The 18,931-nt window shown below is 46.4% G+C and overlaps 1 protein-coding gene across 3 annotated transcripts; it reads right to left on the bottom strand.

Moving 5' to 3' along the window:
- Positions 1-1,378: 1,378 nt before the first annotated feature.
- LOC114587567 (vacuolar fusion protein MON1 homolog B-like) lies at positions 1,379-16,299 on the bottom strand. Of its 3 annotated transcripts, none has more exons than XM_028711996.2 (6): positions 16,188-16,299; positions 12,071-12,167; positions 11,019-11,453; positions 7,876-8,674; positions 4,481-4,628; positions 1,379-3,668 (listed from the first exon to the last, which is right to left on the bottom strand). In XM_028711996.2, the coding sequence occupies exons 2-6, from the start codon at positions 12,114-12,116 to the stop codon at positions 3,450-3,452; spliced, it is 1,647 nt and encodes a 548-aa protein (XP_028567829.1). In that variant the 5' UTR covers positions 12,117-12,167; positions 16,188-16,299; the 3' UTR covers positions 1,379-3,449. The 3 variants fall into 3 exon arrangements, with proteins under 3 accessions (XP_028567829.1, XP_028567830.1, XP_028567831.1); XM_028711997.2 differs by lacking the exon at positions 16,188-16,299 and adding an exon at positions 15,217-15,900; XM_028711998.2 differs by lacking the exon at positions 4,481-4,628 and having other exon boundaries at positions 3,476-3,668.
- Positions 16,300-18,931: the final 2,632 nt, after the last annotated feature.

Here is an 18,931-nt window from a genome sequence, read left to right as displayed (position 1 = left end):
AATGGGAGCAAGAAACTGAATTGCTCTTATCCAACGAAGCCATATAGATGTGTTACATGGAATACAAACTTTTTTTACTAAGTCTGCTGTCTGTCTGTGCTGTCAATACTGAGCCATAGCCATCTCATAGGTTTCTTAGTTTTTTCTTGGGAGAAGAGCCATAGCTCCATTTCTAGGTTTGTGAAAAACACATGTTGGGGATCTACACTGCAGCTCGAGCTTGCCCAGTGCAGATTCACATGCTGGTAATGGTTTTATACCTGATCATCCATACAAAATTACTGCAACGTTGTAAGTGAACTGAATGTTTGCATAGCAATCAGCAATCCCATGCAAAAAATACCATCCCTTGTTAGCTGTGATCTTCTCATTGACAATTTTTAAATAGAAATATAGACTCCTGAAATAATAGCGATGTAAAAGCTAATAAAATTAAAATTTCATAGAGAAGTGCCTATTATAACTCTATACACAACCAACTTAAACACAATCATATTTTTGTGCTTGGCAGAATAGACAAAGGCAGATGCAGGAAAATCATAGTACATCAAGGAAAACCAGCTGAATGAACATGTGGCAGCTACATCTATGCTTTCAGTGCTGAATTCTAACACTTTTTGTGATTTTCTTGTAAGTTTTTCACCTCACTTCAAAGCAATGCCAGTTGAAGTAAGCCAATATAATGTTTAGAGTTGCACCCACACAATTTCTCAAAAATTCTTTTGATAACAAGTGCTCCAAGTCAGCTGCAGTTCAGTACTAACCTGAGATAAACTCAGCATGGACAAGACTTGTAAACACTCCCTCACTTGATTGCCTGTGGCATCCAAGGATCTCTGCCAGGTGACCAGGCAGGAAAACTCTAGTAAAGCTGGTTCTTTTAGGCAACAAATCACTGAGTTATGTGCAGGCAGGCGAACTAGTAGAACAAAAAAAATGTTGCAACTCTTTTGGGACTTGCTTGAAGGGTTCCAATGAAGGCAATTAGTTCTGATTATGCATTGAAAAACACTTTGCATAGCTTAAACAGATTATCCTAACTAAGTAGGCCAGCAGATTTTTTAAAAACCCCTTTTTAGTAAAAGCGCTTTTGCAAACTGCAGATACAGGGTTCTCCTCTGTGTGAGAGAAGGAGAACAGTACTTCTAAGTTTATGCCTAGTGAGACACATGTCTTTACAGAACTACTAGCTTCCTCAGATGCCAACTTATGCAGATTTAAATCAATGAATTAATTACAACAGCCCTGCTATTTGCAAGGCTGATGCAGAGAATCCCTGGAAACCAAAGAGTGCAATTGATCCTGACCAGCTAAAACAGAAGATATTTTGCTAAACATGGTGGCAGATGGAGAAAGAAACAGATATGCCGAGATGGCGTTGATTTTAAAATGACTTGTGTTTGTTTTTAATAAGATGCTTCCAGTTCTCGGTACAACAGTTCAGTCAGAAATATAAACCCTCATTGTCATTAAGCCACATTATGCACGGGATCACTGCTGTTCTTTTACCAGGGCAAGAAAACATGCTAGCCGAAAGCAAGCTGAGCAAGAAGCATAGCATGCACCAGGAGGAATCCAATCGCAACAGATACACCCTGCAAAATAGCATAGTTTCTCCAGTCACTGCAGTATTGGCAATGAGGGTAGAATCCAGTTCAGTGCTCAGCCTACATCAAAACTGGTCACAATCAGTACACTTAACAAAAGCATCCCAGGTTAAATTAAGACTTACTACTCCCCACCACATCATGAGAAATAACAGGGTGCCAAGATGGCCCACTGGAGAACAGATGCTCCCTCATATTCCCCTTTGGACAAAAATAATACTTTTTTTTAAGCAATCAGGAAGGACCAGGAAACAGAACAGACCCACTGGAGGAGTAGCAAATTCATACAGGGCACGTATTTGCACAGCAGAACAGCACCTGCTCAGGAAGGGCAAAGATGCAACTGTTAATTGCAAGAAAATGAGATGTTCAGTGTCTCCTTCTGAGAAGAGGAGTTGTCGCAACTGGTGGTACATCCAGACAAAATCTGGGAGTTGACAAGGATGTAAAAATAGCTATTTGTCAGATTCAAGCCTCAGGAGGCTGTTTAGACAGGTCCAATTGTTCTTTCCTATTGTCTTTTTTAAAAACAAAACAACACAGAAACAGATTTATTGGGGGAAGGGCTGGTGTTATCCCTGCACAAAAAGAGTAGTAGAACTCTTATAGGAGCAGCATGTTATTCAGCTAAAAACAAAGATTCTCCATCTCTGAACTTTTGCCAGCTCCTGTTTCAATCTAAGATGGAGTTTAATTTTTTAAAAGAAGACGGGGCAAAGGCGGGGGGGGGGAATTATGGACAGTGAGACAATTTTTCAAAGCCATTTAGGTTCCAACATAATACATTAAAAAGAATGTCAATAATCCATCATAATTACACAGTACAAACTGAGTCATCATATAGACATCAATTAACGTACCAGGCCTGTAAAATACCCTTCAACATAACTTTATCCTTTAGTGTCAGGCCAAAGGGCTGACTGAAGCTGCTTCCCTAATTCACTAGGCAATTATAGCCCAAAGAACAAGGATGACATTAGTCTAATAAAATATTTCAATTGTCCCAGGATAGAAGAATCTTTGGAACTGGGCCTCTTCACTTGCAGTCTCTCAAATCGGCATAAGCCTGATTCAAGTCAGCTACCTCTGTAGGAAGCATTCATCTCTCTAGGTTACGTGTTGTCTGAAAGTAATAGGCTCTTTATAAACCTCTAGCACCGACTAGATTAGATCCTGGACAGCTATTCTCAAAAGATAGCAACTATGGACAACCAAGTAGGTTATTGAAGGGCAAGTATTTTCAGAGATTACCAAGACAATATTTGTTGCAAATTTGAACCTACTCTTAGAGAAACAGAGCAAGCCAGACTCCCTACCTCCTGACTTTTGTCCAAAAGCATGGAAGTGGCCATCATGCCCTCTTAGAAGGAAAAGAAACAATGTGATAAGGAATGCAATCCCACCCCCACCCCCAGTGATAATATCCATGGTGTGAGCACCTACCCACTGATAATTCTAACCTGCTGGACTCCAGAATAGGCAGAAACTATATTTAAGCAGGATCAATATATGAAATCCCCCATATTCCAATTATATGCCACTTTCCCAGAATACAAGAGCCACATTTCCTTAGTAATCTCCAGTCTACCAGACAGTCTGTGTCCGGGCTCAATCCCTTTCTGCAGGCATGGTGCCAAAGATCGCAAGTAATATAAAACTTTTAAAAAGCAGGCTAAAACTTTATGAATGAATCACCAAAGGGACAGCTTAGCCTGAAAATTGCAATGTTTTTCATACCCACACAGACCCTGATCACCTTGTGAAGAACAAAACCACTCAGAGAAGCTCCTTGTCTGTAAGGAGGTGCACACAGGGTACAATTCAGTATTAAAGTCCTAGGCTTTAGAGACCTCCAAAGAAGCCATTCTCAGCACCATCAGTCCGGGACCCCTTGCTTCCTTTACTAGGATTGGGTGTGGTGGAATATTTGGGTGGGTAACGAATGAAGAGCCGGTCTTCTTCCTTCTTTATCCAGCGCAGCAGCTTAGTCAGGACATTGATGGCACCAGCTTTGGTCACCAAAGGACTGAAGCAGGTATACAGTTCAAACTTACTTGTGACCTAGAGAAGAGAGGATGGGAGAAAAAAACATTCAGCCCCATTCAGTAATGAGGCTGGGAACTCTCTGCAGGTGACCATTAGACAACAGATACAGCCAACAGATACAGCCAAGCTGTAGAATGGCTGGGAAACCAAAGCCTGCAGCTATGTGCAAGAGAGGAACTTACTATTCTGTAACAGCGCCTTATAGGTAGCAAGTTCCCTAAACTACCAGATTTCACCAACCTTTGAGAACCTATAAAAGTTCCCAGCCACCTCACTCAAGAGCTGGACTCTTAATCCACTGAACAGCAGAAAGCATGTCTGTGATCCTTAAAACTTTGTGATGTTTGGTGCTGTCTCCAACACAGATTATCAACAGCTCAAAAAGCCAGTCACAAGTTTTCTGTGACTCACCTAAGCTGTTTACCCCAGCTACTCTAATTTATAGGACGCTGATAAGAAAAAGTAAACTATTTGTGAGTACCTAAGGTAGGGGTAAGGAATCTCTGCCTTCCCATCATTCCTGATCATTGACCATGAGGGGTGTCAGGAGTTGAGTCCAACAATATCTGGGGGGCATCAGGAAGAAAGGATTAAAATAAGGGTTTCTTTATTTTAAATCCATGAGGGGTTGGATTTACAGGGGTGAATCAATGGTGAAGAGAAATGTTGAGCACTCCTTTCCTCCCTCCCTCCTGCCTGCCAAGTGTTGACATGAGGAAAGCATGGACTTGGGAGTCCTGTATTATCCTCATAACGGGTAGCTGAGCTCTTAGCTAGCGATCACAAAGTCTCTTAGTTGAAGAAGCAGCCGCAGTGTCATTCCTCACCCAAGCCAAGAGGGTTTCCTTTTCAGCTACATGATAGATGAGACGCAGAGGGCGTGAGGTACTGTGGATACGACTGTGAAGGTAGTGATAGAGGTCAAAGAGTCGGTGCCGTTCATTCTCACTGCAGTAAGGCCCCTCCAGTTCTGGGCTGTAATTGGTTAAAAAAAACATATCAGGAAATCAAAGAACTTTGAGTCCCTCTATACCACTCTTCACTATGGGTCAGGCTACTGAACTCAGGCGTAGTGAAGAATGGGAGGGATCTGTTCACCTCAACCACTGAGCAAATTCTTCAGAGATGGGAAAGGACAAAAATATAATCCCAGAAAAAGCCTCTAAGAAATGTCTGACAATCAGAAAACGTTTAGGCTCCAATATGTTTTCCAGGCTCCAGGCAAGTGGAAGCTATAGGAAAAGTGTCAGAACACCAGCATGTTTTCAGCTTCCAACGTATGGCTGCTCAGTCATTGTGTTGTCTGCACCTGATGTCATACACAGGAGTTAACTTTAGGCACTGCACAGCAAGATGTCACTTTTTAATCAATTCCATGTCTTTCTGAATTGGATCCTGTGCATAGCAGCACCCGAGATACGCATATGGACAAGCATACACCCTAGCCATCTGTCAGCCTACAATGTACTAAAGTGGCCAGTGGAATACGCCCCTCATATCCTAGCACGTCTTTAGGGGAAGGAAGCTGCAAAATGGGCACATGTCAAAACAAGTTACAGTGGTACCTCGGGCTATGAACTTAATTCGTTCCGAAGGTCCGTTCTTAACCCAAAACCATTCTTAATCTGAGGCGTACTTTTGCTAATGGGGCCTCCTGCTGCCGCCGCACGATTTCCGTTCTCATCCTGGGGCAAAGTTCTCAACCAGAGGTACTACTTCCGGGTTAGCGGAGTTTGTAACCCAAAGTGTTTGTAACCATAGGTACCACTGTACATGTAAAACCCTTTCAGATGCCAATGGGGCTGTTTCTAGTTGCTTTTCCCCAAGGAAATGTGGGTGCTTCTGACCAATCAAGTATTCCTTTGGCACTCCAGATGCATTAGCATTGAATCAGTAGCACCTCCTGTCAAAATGGCTTCCAGATTTCTGTGTACCACTTACAAGACTTTGCCAGCTAGCAAGAATCTCCTGATGCCCACCCTCAGGTTCTTCCTTGCGGCCCAGTAGTTTCTACACAAGGATTCTTTTTGATGTGGGGGATAAACCTCATGACTTGCTCTATTTAAAGCTGTAATTCAATAAGGCCATCTTAGCCCTTCCCACAACCTCTGGCTGGGAGTCTTGGGGGGGGGGGGGGAGGAAGACGAGGCAGGAGCTGTACCATCTCTCTAGGTTTGCCTGCCCCCAAAGCTAAGTCTCGATGCATCAACATATCAAATTTAACACACACACAAATCAGTTCTGGGATGGAGCTTCTTCTGGGAATAGGATTGTGCAGCAAGTTAACACTTGCAAGAAAGAGAGAGGGAGAGAGAGAGAAAGAGAAACTGCACTGTTCTGCTTTATCACCCAAGTATTGTTGCATTACAGCTGGCTTCCTCAAACTTGACCCTCCAGCTGTTTTTGGCCTACCATGATCCCTAGCTAGCAGGAACAGTGGTCAGGGATGATGGGAAATGTAGTCCCAAAACATCTGGAGGGCTGAGTTTGAGGAAGCCTGCAGTACAGGATCATACTACCCATTATACAACAGCAAATCCACCACAAAAGCTCACTCAAAACATTAAGTGTTTACAAACACATTTGTATTCAGATTTATGAATGTCTGAATGAGACATTAAGGGGCACACCTAAAACCATTACATGTGTGAAGTCACACAGACACCAGGTGGGATTTTTTTTGTGAGCGGAAGAAGAGATGGCTGGGAGATCACCTGCTCTTGATGGGGTTACACTTCCTCTGAAGGAGCAGGTATGTAGCTTGGGGTACTCCTGGATCCTCTGCTGTCACTTGAGGCTCAGGTGGCCTCGGTGGCCCAGAGTGCCTTCAGCTCATGGCCCAGCTCTGGACAGGGATAGCCTAACTTCTACTGTCTATGCTCTGGTAACCTCTAGGTTGGATTACTGCAATGTATTTGACATAGGGCTGCCTCTGAAGACAGTTAAGAAGCTTCTGCTGGTGCAGAATTTAGCGGCCAGGTTGCTCACTGGGACAAGATGGTTTGAGAGTATTACACCGATCCTGGTCTGACTGCACTGGCTGCCAATTAGTTTCCAGGCCCAATTCGAAGTTCTGGTTTTGACCTATAAAGCCTTAAGTGGCTCAGGACCGCAATACCTCAAGGATACCTCTTCCCATATAAAACATCCCTGACTCTGCAATCATCATCTAAGGCCTTTCTCTATATGCCTCTTCCATGAGACATCCGGAGGCTGCAGTGGCTCATTTGTGGAATGCTCTCCCCAGGGAGGTTCACCTGGTGCCTTCATTATATATTTTTAGGTGAAAACATTTCTCTTCAACCAGGCCTGGCTGATGAATATTCCACGGCCTTTTAAATATGTCTTTGGGAAGGGGGGGGTATTGTTTTGCTTTTTTGTTTTAATTGTTTACTTGTTTTTATCCTGTATTTTATTCTGCGAACCGCCCTGAGATCTTATGATGAAGGTTGGTATATAGATCTAATAAATAATAAAATAATAAGAAGGTGAAATGTGCTACTACATTCACATGAAGTGTCAGATTGGATCACTCCCCAAACAAATAATATTGCAATAAGCAAAATCATTCACTTTCTTTAATGGTCTACAGCCAATGAATTTCAAGCCCTACACATTTGCTTCATTTGCAAATGTATTGGTTTATTTTTGTTTTTATTATGTATTTTGTGTTTTTATATGTTTCTTTTATGTTGTGAATTGCCCTGAGATCTACAGATGAAGGGCGATATTCAAATTTAATAAAATAAATAAAAATAAATCTGGCAGGAAAAGAGATAGGCAAGCAATTAGCATTACAGGACACAATAGCTTTGTCCCTTAACAAGAGGACACTCCCCCTGTTTAAAAAAAACAAAACCCAAAAAAATTTGGGTCCCAAAACCAAGAGATTTTGTCTGTCTACCCAAATTAAATCTTGAGATTTTCAGTACTCTTTTCCAGGACAGATATCATGCAACACTGCACTGAAGCAAAACTGTAGAGCATAAAAATAAGCCAAATCATATTTTCCAGAAACATGTCAATGACGGTCAAAACATTAAGAGGCAAAATGCTTCACTAACACCCCCACCACCATGAGAAACGTTGAGAATTCAGAGGGGCCAGTATCAAGTCACAAACAAATTAAGCCATCCCCTACTGCACTTCCATCTCACTGCCCTCTTCAAAGAGCTCTCATAGGGTTGAGAGCATATCTCAGACCACACATGCCTCTAATTACCTGGTGAACTGGGGAAGCTGCCGGTAGTTATCAGGTATATCCAGAGGCTTATACATAAAGTGCCGGAGGTCTGGCACACCCACCAGCCCCACACTATAGGAAGGGCTTCTCAGGCCGCTTGAGAGTGCCTGCAGGTAGTTCTGAGTCCTCATGCCCTCCTCAATGCGTTTCTTGCAGTCCGAGACAGAATAGAAAGACTCCTTGTCCGTGGAGAGAAGAATGAGGCAGACGGTACATTCTGCATCCAAGTAGGAAATATAAGCATAAAAGTAACAATCCGGGTTGAAGCGTGGCAAGCAAATAGGCGTCCAAATCTCCCCTGTTTGGAATGCAGAGGTTGCCCCAATGAGGTTGAGCAATAGATGCAAGTCAGTGGGTTCTAAACGGCAGTCTTCAATCACTGTTTTCTCCTGCACTGTGGTGACCAGCTGACTCCGGGCCACCAGAATGGAGAAGACCAGATTGGGCGTGATGGCCTTCTGGAGCAAAGTGCCCAGGGAATCCCGCAGGGAGGCTTGGAGCGGCAGGCAGCGCACAGCACCAAGCAGGAAGCAAGGGTCCGACTCCACCAGGTTCAGCAGGCGGTTGAGGATCTTCTCTGAGCCGGTCAGCAGGCGCCGGAGGTCATAGTTCTTTTTCCGCTCAAATATGCGGGTGATGCTGGCCTCTGTGAGCATGCTGATAATCTGATAGTAGACATACAAAAGCTCCTGCCGCAACTGCTGCTCTGACTGTAAGGTGCGCGACACGGACACCAGCACCAGCGGGCCCTGCTGCACAAAAACCAGTTTGTGATCATCTGTGGTGGAAAGGAGAGAGCTAGTCAGAAGGTGCAGCAGACTGAGCTCTGCACAAATAGGACAGAACCAGATGTCAATCAACCCTAGGGGGAAAGCAAGACTGAGTAAAGTGTGCAATTCCATGGAAATGCAAAAAGCCCATATAATGCAGTATTGGGTATAAAATTAGCATCCCTAGAGCATACCTTTTTCAGATACACATTTCTTGCCCTTATGGTTGCAAAGATATACTTGAAAGCGTTCTAGACAACATCAGCTGAATCTCAGCAGCGTGGCTGAACAAGATCCCCAGCGGCCAGAGGCAGCATTTTAATGCCTTGTGTAGCTCCTTGTCTGTCTCCCAACCCCATGATGAGCAGAAGGAAAACACATGCAAATAGTCAAAGGGGTAGGATCCACTATGCCAAACAAGAAATAACTGTATTTGGGTAATTTACGTAATTTATACAGGTTGAGGAATTAAGTTTTTCCTGACAACAGAACTGAAGTAGATCTATTTAAGTCCAGGATACACAGTGTTCTGACTAATTAGAACCTTATTTTTATATTGCTTTATTTTTAAAAAAGTCAACTTTATATAGTCACTATTTTTTTATTCATCATTTTTAACTGAATGAGATTTCTTCCCCTAAGGGATCACAGAGTGAGTTTGTTGGGCAGGATAGGCTATTAAATCTAAACATGCATATGCCATATATTATGATGGAGCACAAAAGACAGGGGTACACCATCTCCCTCCCCACTCCTCCAGCTGATGATCACTCCAAACAACTCTTTTAAAAAGGCAGCCAGGCACATAAACAGGCCCTTTCAAGTTTTATTATTATTATTATTATTATTATTATTATTATTATTATTATTAAAGATTTTCTTGTTTTACAGAAGTATGTGTAATGTCTCTCGTATTTTTTCCATGTAACATTTTTACAAATCCATTTCATATGCTGAGACATTAGGAGGAGGGGTGGGGGGAAGGGGTGGGGGGGGAGATGGGTTGGGGTGGGGTCGGGTGGCGATGTTTCTATTATGCTTAATGTATGTAGGGTTTGGTGTCAGCGTTGCTTGTGCTGTTCACTTGTGTTCCTTTGGTGGTGAGAGGTTGGGGTTGGCCTAGGGTGTGGTTGTTTGTTTGTGATTGGCTGTGGTGATCTTTGTTTTCGTGTGTGAGTGGGGTGGGTGGGTGTTTTGGATCAGGTTAGCCATATTGATTTGTATGCTGTTGGTGGATTATTGTCATTGTCTTGTTGGGCTGTGTATGTGATAGAGGGGAGCCATACCGGGGAAAAGGCATCTTCTTCTATTTGTCCCCGTGTCAGTTTCAGTTTATTGGTTAATTTTTCTAGTAGGGCAGGCCCTTTCAAGCTGTAGCCCTAGATGTTCCACTAGGTCCTGTGTTATAGTGCAAAGCTATACATGCCTTCTACTCATAAGGAAGTCCCACTGAGGGCTCACTTCAGTGCTGAGTGAGCTTACGGTAGCAACCTTTGATGCAAATACATGAAACGTTGCATGCCAGAGCAGGACACATTCTGCACTTTAAAAAAAAAAAAGGAGTATTACTACTACTGATCATAATAAAAATATGCACTAAGAAGAGATAAATTCAGCTGCCTGGACTAGCTATGCATATTAAGTACCTTTGGATTGTTTCCCCTATTTTGCAGAATTCATTCTGCAATTTTTACTATTTTGCTTCTGCTAGGCATGAAGAACAGCATGGAGCAAAACAGAGAAGCAAGGTCCAGTCTCTGACCCCTGGGCTCCCCAGACATCACCAGACACTGCCTACATGTTTCCAAGCATCTCTACAACCATAAAGGTGAGAAAAAGAATGAAAGGAAATTCTTAGGAAGCTGGATTTTGAAGCCAGAACATTTGTGCTTCTCTGTGCTTGCATGAAATCACAACTACATAGCTATGCAGTCCACATGACAGCTTTCTTCATATAAAAGAAAATTACCATGATAAAAAACCCAACTCCCTCTATTGCCCAATAACTGAAATTCTTTTACACAGCCTTTACTGCTAACTATCAGTGGAAACACAAGAGACTCCAAGATCGTTAGGCATCAGTCATGGTTCTGAGAGCCAGTCCAGTTTGAAAGAAACCAATAATTTTAAGCTGTAATTTTAAACTGTAGCTATAGGGATATGGCTTAAATCTGGCTACAACCATGCCCAATAACTCCTATACCAGAGCTTGAATTATGGGGGTAAAAGTAGAGGATCCTTAACAAAATCTACAGGCCCCAACTTCCAGTCACGAGTGAGTCCCAAAGCCTCATAAAAACAAGTTGTTAATTGTAATTAAAACAATGCCCCACTGCCAATCTTTTTCCATACCAGAATAAATGGAACGGATGGAATTATCCCCACTCTGGATGAATGATACAAGTGCCATCATAACACCCATGGTGGAGCTGAGGGCTTCTTCGTTGCCATAGCGCGAGTAAATGGGTTTGCCAGCTTCACTTAAAACAAAGACATGTTTCCTGTGTGCCCGCCAACTGTCAGCTGTCACATCCTCATCCCGGTGTGTAGCCGGGCACAGCTGTGCCACTTCCTCCTCCCCAGGTGGCCCATCGCCCATCACCATAGGTCGGTTAAACTCGCTGGAGTCCTCCAAAGTGTTATCAGTTGAGGCTGAGTCAGACAGGTCCTTTTCACTTGATTCCTCCTGCATATCTGCTTTGGCATCTGCCTCAATTATGGGTCCATTGACTGGGACATCAGGTAGCTCCCCTTGCTCATCCAATGCAGAACAGGGCTCATCCTCACCTGGAAAAAGTCACAGCACAAGTAAAGGATTTCAGGAGTCCTAGCTTATCCTCACCTCCCTACTTGCACCAGCCTTTACCCTACTGAAAAGGCAGCTCAACTACTAAAAGTTGCAACACTTCATGGCCAACTTTGCAGCAAGCTTCAGCATGTCTTTCAGCCACCCCAAAATCCCTTACTTTCAGATGATGAAGTCTCCCTCATCTCCCTTTATGCCCATCATTGGTTCCTAGCAGGGCTTCTTTTCAGCTGGAGCTCGCTGGAACTCTGTTCTGGCACCTCTCAGGTGGGTGCCATTAGAAAAATAGTACTGGTTCCTAGAAGAGGAACCTAGCACTTCAATGCTTTTTCTCCCCAACCAAACTTCACCACCACTTTAGCTGAGAGGGTATTGGTTCCCACACATATCTTGCTATCTGTAATCTCAGCAAAGAAAAGGGAGAGGCCTATGGTAAGCTCCTCTCTTTTTCTGTTTATGTCACGATATAAAACACTACAGGCTTTGCCAGCTTGATCTGGTTAGCAGCCACATCATCTAAAAGGTCCACTGTTAATGAACAAAATTCAGCCTCAGGTAGAATAACTGAACCACAACGGCAGAGACTTAAACCACTCACCTGTCTCTGCAGAGCTGAGCCCAGCCTTATGTTCAGGGAGATCCATCCCACCCTTAGAAGGCAAGCCAGGGTCTTCCCTCTACATCTCAAACAGCTCCTGAGAAGTCAAGAGGCAAATGTGAGAAGAGTTCCCCAGTGTTACAAAAACTAAAAAAAACAAACCAACCAGGATGCAGGTGCTCTGTCGCTTACTCACCAGGCCCAACCCCATTCTCAAATTAGGGCAGAATTTAGAACACTGCCTTCACAGTTCCATTCACACCCTAACTCCATCCTCCACTTCCTAAAAGAAGCAGCAAAAAGAACCTCAACCTTCAGTTTAGAAAGTATGAATGAATGCACATCGGAGAAAAGGGCTTTCCAAGGGAAACAAGAAGAAGAAGAAGAGTTTGGATTTGATATCCCGCTTTATCACTACCCGAAGGAGTCTCAAAGCGGCTAACATTCTCCTTTCCCTTCCTCCCCCACAACAAACACTCTGTGAGGTGAGTGGGGCTGAGAGACTTCAGAGAAGTGTGACTAGCCCAAGGTCACCCAGCATCTGCATGTGGAGGAACGGAGACGCGAACCCAGTTCACCAGATTACGGGAATACCGCTCTTAACCACTACACCACACTGGCTCTCAAAATGCAAAAGTCAAGATGCAAAAGTCAATCTGTCAGCCTTGCCTGCCCTCCCTGCTCTAATCTCAGTCACATGCCTGGGCAGGGATGCCTCAGAGGAGACAGCAGGAAATGCCCTGGTTACTAATCACCACACACACAGAGAGAGAAACAGAATTACTAGCGCTTAACTCCTGGATGGGATTTTAAGCAACTCCCATCAGCCCCAGCCAGCACAGCCAATGGTCAGGGATGATGGGAATTGTAGTATAACAACGTCTGTGGAACCAGGTTGAGAAAGGCTGACTTCGATCACTGGTCTTCAACTGTTGGAGCAGGATCCAAAGTGACACTAGTAATACCACCCTACTTCAAAATAAAACAAGAGAAAGAGAAACAGGCAGTGGACTGAGTAAAGGTAAAGGTAAAGGTACCCCTGCCCGTACGGGCCAGTCTTGACAGACTCTAGGGTTGTGTGCCCATCTCACTCAAGAGGCCGGGGGCCAGCGCTGTCCGGAGACACTTCCGGGTCACGTGGCCAGCGTGACATCGCTGCTCTGGCGAGCCAGAGCCGCACACGGAAACGCCGTTTACCTTCCCACTAGTAAGCGGTCCCTATTTATCTACTTGCACCCGGGGGTGCTTTCGAACTGCTAGGTTGGCAGGCGCTGGGACCGAGCAACGGGAGCACACCCTGCCGCGGGGATTCGAACCGCCGACCTTTTGATCGGCAAGCCCTAGGTGCTGAGGCTTTTACCCACAGCGCCACCCGCGTCCCAGTGGACTGAGTAGGTAAAGGTAAAGGGACCCCTGACCGTTAGTCCAATCGCAGACGACTCTGGGGTTGCGGTGCTCATCTCGCTTTACTGGCCGAGGAAGCCGGCGTACAGCTTCTGGGTCATGTGGCCAGCATGACTAAGCCGCTTCTGGCGAAACCAGAGCAGCACATGGAAACACAGTTTACCATCCCACCAGAATGGTACCTATTTATCTACTTGCACTTCACAGCTGGCCTAGATGTTTCACAGGTGGCTGCATTCCACAACTGCAATAATAATCTCTGAGGGATTAAACTCTATGCAGTGATTCTGAACTTCCTCAGCCTTGAAGAAATGCCTTGGTTAGTTGGGGCTACCAACTATATTCACGATCCATTTCCCTCCTGTATTGGAATTCTTGCATTGGAATGTTCTTCCAGCCTTTAAGCCTTTATGTCCAGAAGAACTGAGCATCTGCCCAGAATGGTGCTACCATGATGTTCCCAGCAGCTTCTTATTCTTGGCAGCTCCAAGACTACTGGAAACCGTCTGGATACAGAAACAGCACTGCCACCATTGTCATATACAGTGGTACCTCGCAAGACGAATCCCTCGCAAGACAAAAAACCCGCAAGACGAAAGGGTTTTTTGTTTTTTGAGCTGCTTCGCAAGACGATTTTCCCTATGGGCTTGCTTCGCAAGACGAAAACGTCTTGCAAGTTTGTTTCCTTTTTCTTAACACCGTTAATATAGTTGCGACTTGACTTCGAGGAGCAACTCATAGCACGCGGTGTGGTAGCCTTTTTTGAGGTTTTTGAAGACTTTGGTGATTTTTGAAGCTTTTCCGAAACTTTTCCGACACCGTGCTTCGCAAGACGAAAAAAATCGCAAGACGACAAAACTCGTGGAACGAATGAATTTCGTCTTGCGAGGCACCACTGTATAGGTTCATCCTCACTCTCAAAGAATGGGCATGGCAAGTTTAAAAAAGTTATTTGCAAAACCACACATTCACAATAAGATTAATGTGAATACACTACTGTACCACTAGTACTGTCAATCGTATAAGGAACAAAAAATGAACAGGCACCAAATCATGATCAGTGATTGTTAAAAGTATTGCAGTAGATTTCCACAGCCCTAACTGGTAAGAAAAGAGTGTGGTTAATTGTGTTAGGTCATCCTTGGCACCAGTTCCTGCAATGGTAGGCTCAGAACAATAAACACTTTCCAAAAAAGTAATTACTTCTACAGCCAAGCAGAACCAGGTTCTGCCATTTCAGCAACCTAGTTCAAAATTAAGTGTCAAAAGCAGCATCCAACATGTACTGTACCCCTTTACAGAACCTGGCGCCACATCAGATTGTTCAAGTGCCCAAGCAACTCAAACTGAGCAAACAGCCTCTTGCTGCTTTATGGCCCAGTCAGAGATGCCTCTGAAGGCCAGTTTACAGTGTAGTGGGAAAACGTGTCTTTTTTGGGGGGGCGGGGGGATAGGTCTATCAAGACATATGGGACCACACACATATCTATAAGAGGAATAGCTAAACCATGTTAGTTTCCGTAACATGTCAAAAGCAAACCCTTATATCACCTTCCTAAAAGTCATAGCAGGACTCCAAAAAGAAAAATCTGTTCCAGCCATTACTAGTCATAAAATCTCTTTATCTTTCTAGAGAGCTACATGTATGCACATCAGCCCTGAACATTAGTCAACCAGCAAACAATTCCAGAAAGTTCACAAAGATCCATGCAACCCAGCCCCAAAACAACACAGCAACTCACTCAGTTGCAGTCTCAGAAAGCTATGCAGCACACTAAGTACATATTGGAGAAAGTGGAAAGGATCCCTTCAGGAGGCTGGAGAGTGGAGACAATTCAACTCTGCCTTCTCAATACAATAATAGATCCCCACCTCTGCTGAGAATTTCCCTCTTAAGTCATAGTAATTTAAATAAGCCAATTGGCAGAAAGTTTTGGGGCTACCAAAATGAAGTGTTTCTTCACACACTGCATAATTCCATAACTGTTGCCATCCCTGAAATATCTTTAACTGACAGCTGCCAAATCCAGCCCTCCATATTTCCATCAAGAATCATCTCCCATAGGATGACAGTTATTTTACTATTATTTTGTGCTGAACTGTTGCAATTCTCTTATGCAAGGGTGGGTTTTGTCAGACACGTCCTTGAGCACATCAATGGAAACCCAACAGACATGGCAACAACCTTAGGTAACTCTTTTAGATAAACTCCTATTGGCCAGATCTAAAAATGTGACGGTGGGGGGGGGGGGAGACCCTAGAAATGGCCCTTTTTCCCATCACCCCACCAAGCCTTTTGGGGGTTTTTTGCAAAAGAAAAAGCATTTGGAGGGGGGAATGCATTACGAAATTTTATTCTTAGTATGATGAGCAAAATGCTTAAGGAAATCTCTAAGCTATCTCAGCCACTAGCCATGAAAACTAAATGGAGCCTCCAGGTGCCACGACAGTCTACCGCTGAACAGCAGGTGCTGCGAGGGAGGCGTGGGAAGGCCAACCAGGCCAGGCACTGCTCCTGGGCTGGGGATAAAGACTGCGGCACCGGACGGGCTTCTGGCCCGGTCCTGCGGGGAAGGCTTCTCTGCTGCTGCGGCAGCTGCCTGCCCCGAGGGGCTTCCAGTCCATCCCGAGGGAAGCGCCGGAGGCCCCCTCGCCCGAGAGGGCCCTGCGGCCGCCCCGCCCCTCCGGAGCCCCGCTCCCGCCCGCCCCTCACCGTCCGCGCGAGGGCTCCGCGTCGCCCCATCGCCGCTCCGTCGCCGCTCTTCCGGACCCGAAGGGGCAGAGGGCGGGCGGGGAAGGGGAACGGACAAGCACCTCGACGAATCACAGGACGAGCAGCGGGAAGGCGAGGGCGGGGCCTCGGGGGCGCGAATCCCGGCCCGCGCATGCAGCCGAAGGCCAATGGCGGACCCGAGCTGCTTCGGAGTGTCAGCCAGGAAAAGGGGCGGGGAGAGGCCGCGGGAAGCGACAGAGGGAGCCGAAGGGGCGGGGCCATTACACCCGGCTGAACGAACCGCAGCCGCCGAAGGCCCGAGGAAAGGGCGGGGCTAGTCAGGAACGTCCACCAATCCCAAATGGGCTTTGTCTGGAGGGAGGAGCCGGGAGCGGCGGGGCGGAGGCGGCTCTTCCAGATACGCGCAAAACCAGGAAGTGGGACGGGGGGGGGGGTTGCTCTGGAGGCGGCGGCTTCCTGAGGGTGGCGCGCAAGAAGAGCAGTAGTTCATCATTACACTGGTACCTCTGGTTACGTACTTAATGTGTTCCGGAGGTCCATTATTAACCTGAAACTGTTCTTAACCTGAAGCAGCACTTTAGCTAATGGGGCCTCCTGCTGCTGCTACGCTGCCAGAGCCCGATTTCTGTTCTCATCCTGAAGCAAAGTTCTTAACCTGAAGCACTATTTCTGGGTTAGCGGAGTCTGTAACCTGAAGCGTATGTAACCCGAGGTACCACTGTATTATTTTACTTAAGAGGCAAACAGTAAAGTCACCAAAATAATAAAATGACAATGACAAGCAATTAGCTAAAAGCAATTAACTAAAAAACAACAAAAACCCGAGCAAGAGTTCAAAGCAACACGAACTCCCAGTCGCCCAACACCCGGAGCCCGCGCGAGCTCTGCCGCGCAAAGCAGAAGCTGAGGCTTCCGCGAGAAGGCGGCGCGGGCGGCCCTGGCCGGGATGAGCCCGAGCTCTGCAGGCGGCTGGGAGGAAAGCAGAAGCGCAGCAGCAGCAGCAGCAGCAGCAGCAGCAAAGACCCCCATCCCGCTTCCTTTTGGCTGTGATTAAAAACAGGTTGGGACGAAAGCCCCGAAGACGCCGCGCAGGCCTTTTTCTCCGCAGCTGAGAAGGGCCCGAGTTCCGCGCGCGAGAGGGAGGCTTCGGCCGAAGCAGCCCCGCGCAGGGGCCTTTCTATTGGGCAGCTGAGCAGAAAGCTCTCTGGGCGGCCGAGAATCAGTCCGCGAAAGCCGCGCCTGACTTCGGGCGGGGAGGTCGGCCGTCAGAAGCGCGCCAGGCCGGGCGGAGGGCGCCCCGGGCTCCAAGGTGAGGCAGGCGCCTCGGGCGGCCCATCGGGGCCCCCGGAAGGCCTGGCCGCTCTGCCCGCTGCCGCCTCCACCGCGGCCTCCTGCGCTTAGGCCAGGGCTACCCCCCCCCCGGGCCCTTCCCTGCTTCGCGTTGCCCCTTCCTTCGTTCGCCCCTTTCCTCCGAGCCATTTTGTGCTTCGCCTCAGGGGCCCAAACATCGTCGCCCATCCCATCTGTGGGGATTCTCGGTGCCTTGGAGTCGGTCCGCTTCTCCGAAGGACAAGCCGTGTGGCCGGAGTCGCCCTGGCCGCGGTCCCAGCTTTGCTCCCGGAGGGGACATGGCGCCCGGGGGCTCCAGGGCCAGGCGGCCGGCACCGCCTTCGGAACTTGGGCTTGACCTTGGGCTTCCCTCTCATGTCTTAGAACCTTAGAACTGATTTTAGTAAGCTGCTCCGGAAGCCTTTTGGCATTTATATAAATGCTATAAGTAAATAAATACATAAATACCAAGGTACCCAATCTTTGCAGTCTCATAATGAATGAAAGAAAGAAAGAACAGCAGAGTTCTCCTGGTCATTGATGGTCTTATGCCATGGTGGGACTTTGTCAACCTAACCAGAATGCTAATCAAGTCCTTGCACTTTATAATCAGTGGCCTTAAAATGTGTCTGTGCTGCTGTTTCAGTTTCATTAACTTACCAATGGCTTTAAAAGGGAATTGGAAAAAATCACGGAGGAGAGGCTGTCCATGGCTATTCGTCCTGATGGCTAGATGCCGCCTTCCAGGTAAGAGGCAGCAAATGCCTTGGAAGAACAGGGTAACAAAAGGAGCTGGAGAGCTCGGTGGCTTTTGTGCCTTCCTTGTGGGCTTCCTAGGCGTCTGGTGCGCCTCGGGGGGAATCGAGACACTGGATGAGATGGGACTTTGGTCTGATCCAGCAGGTCTCTTCTTACCACCTTAAAGATAAAGGTACCCTTGACCATTAGGTCCCGTCGTGGATGACTCTGGGGTTGCGGCGCTCATCTCGCTTTATTGGCCGAGGGAGCCGGCGTACAGCTTCCGGGTCATGTGGCCAGCATAACTAAGCCGCTTCTGGCAAACCAGAGCAGTGCACAGAAACTTCGTTTACCTTCCCGCCGGAGCAGTACCTATTTATCTACTTGCACTTGGACGTGCTTTTGAACTGCTAGGTTGTCAGGAGCAGGGACTGAGCAACGGGAGCTCACCCTGTCGCGGGGATTCAAACTCAGAAGGTCGGCAAGCCCAAGGCTCTGTGGTTTAACCCACAGCACCACCCGTGTCCCTCTTACGACCTTATTAGCGCTTAATTAGCCACTTTCCATAATCTCTGGGGAGGGGAGAGGGTCTTCAATTACTGCTTTCTTCCCATTCTATGGAATGCAATAGCATTATTTCTCTCTATATAAATTAA

The sequence above is a fragment of the Podarcis muralis genome, chromosome 17 (genome assembly GCF_964188315.1).
Source record: "Podarcis muralis chromosome 17, rPodMur119.hap1.1, whole genome shotgun sequence".
NCBI classification, from domain to species: domain Eukaryota; kingdom Metazoa; phylum Chordata; class Lepidosauria; order Squamata; family Lacertidae; genus Podarcis; species Podarcis muralis.
The sequence above is the reverse complement of the archived record's forward strand: the minus strand, read 5'-3'. Positions and strand labels throughout refer to the sequence as shown.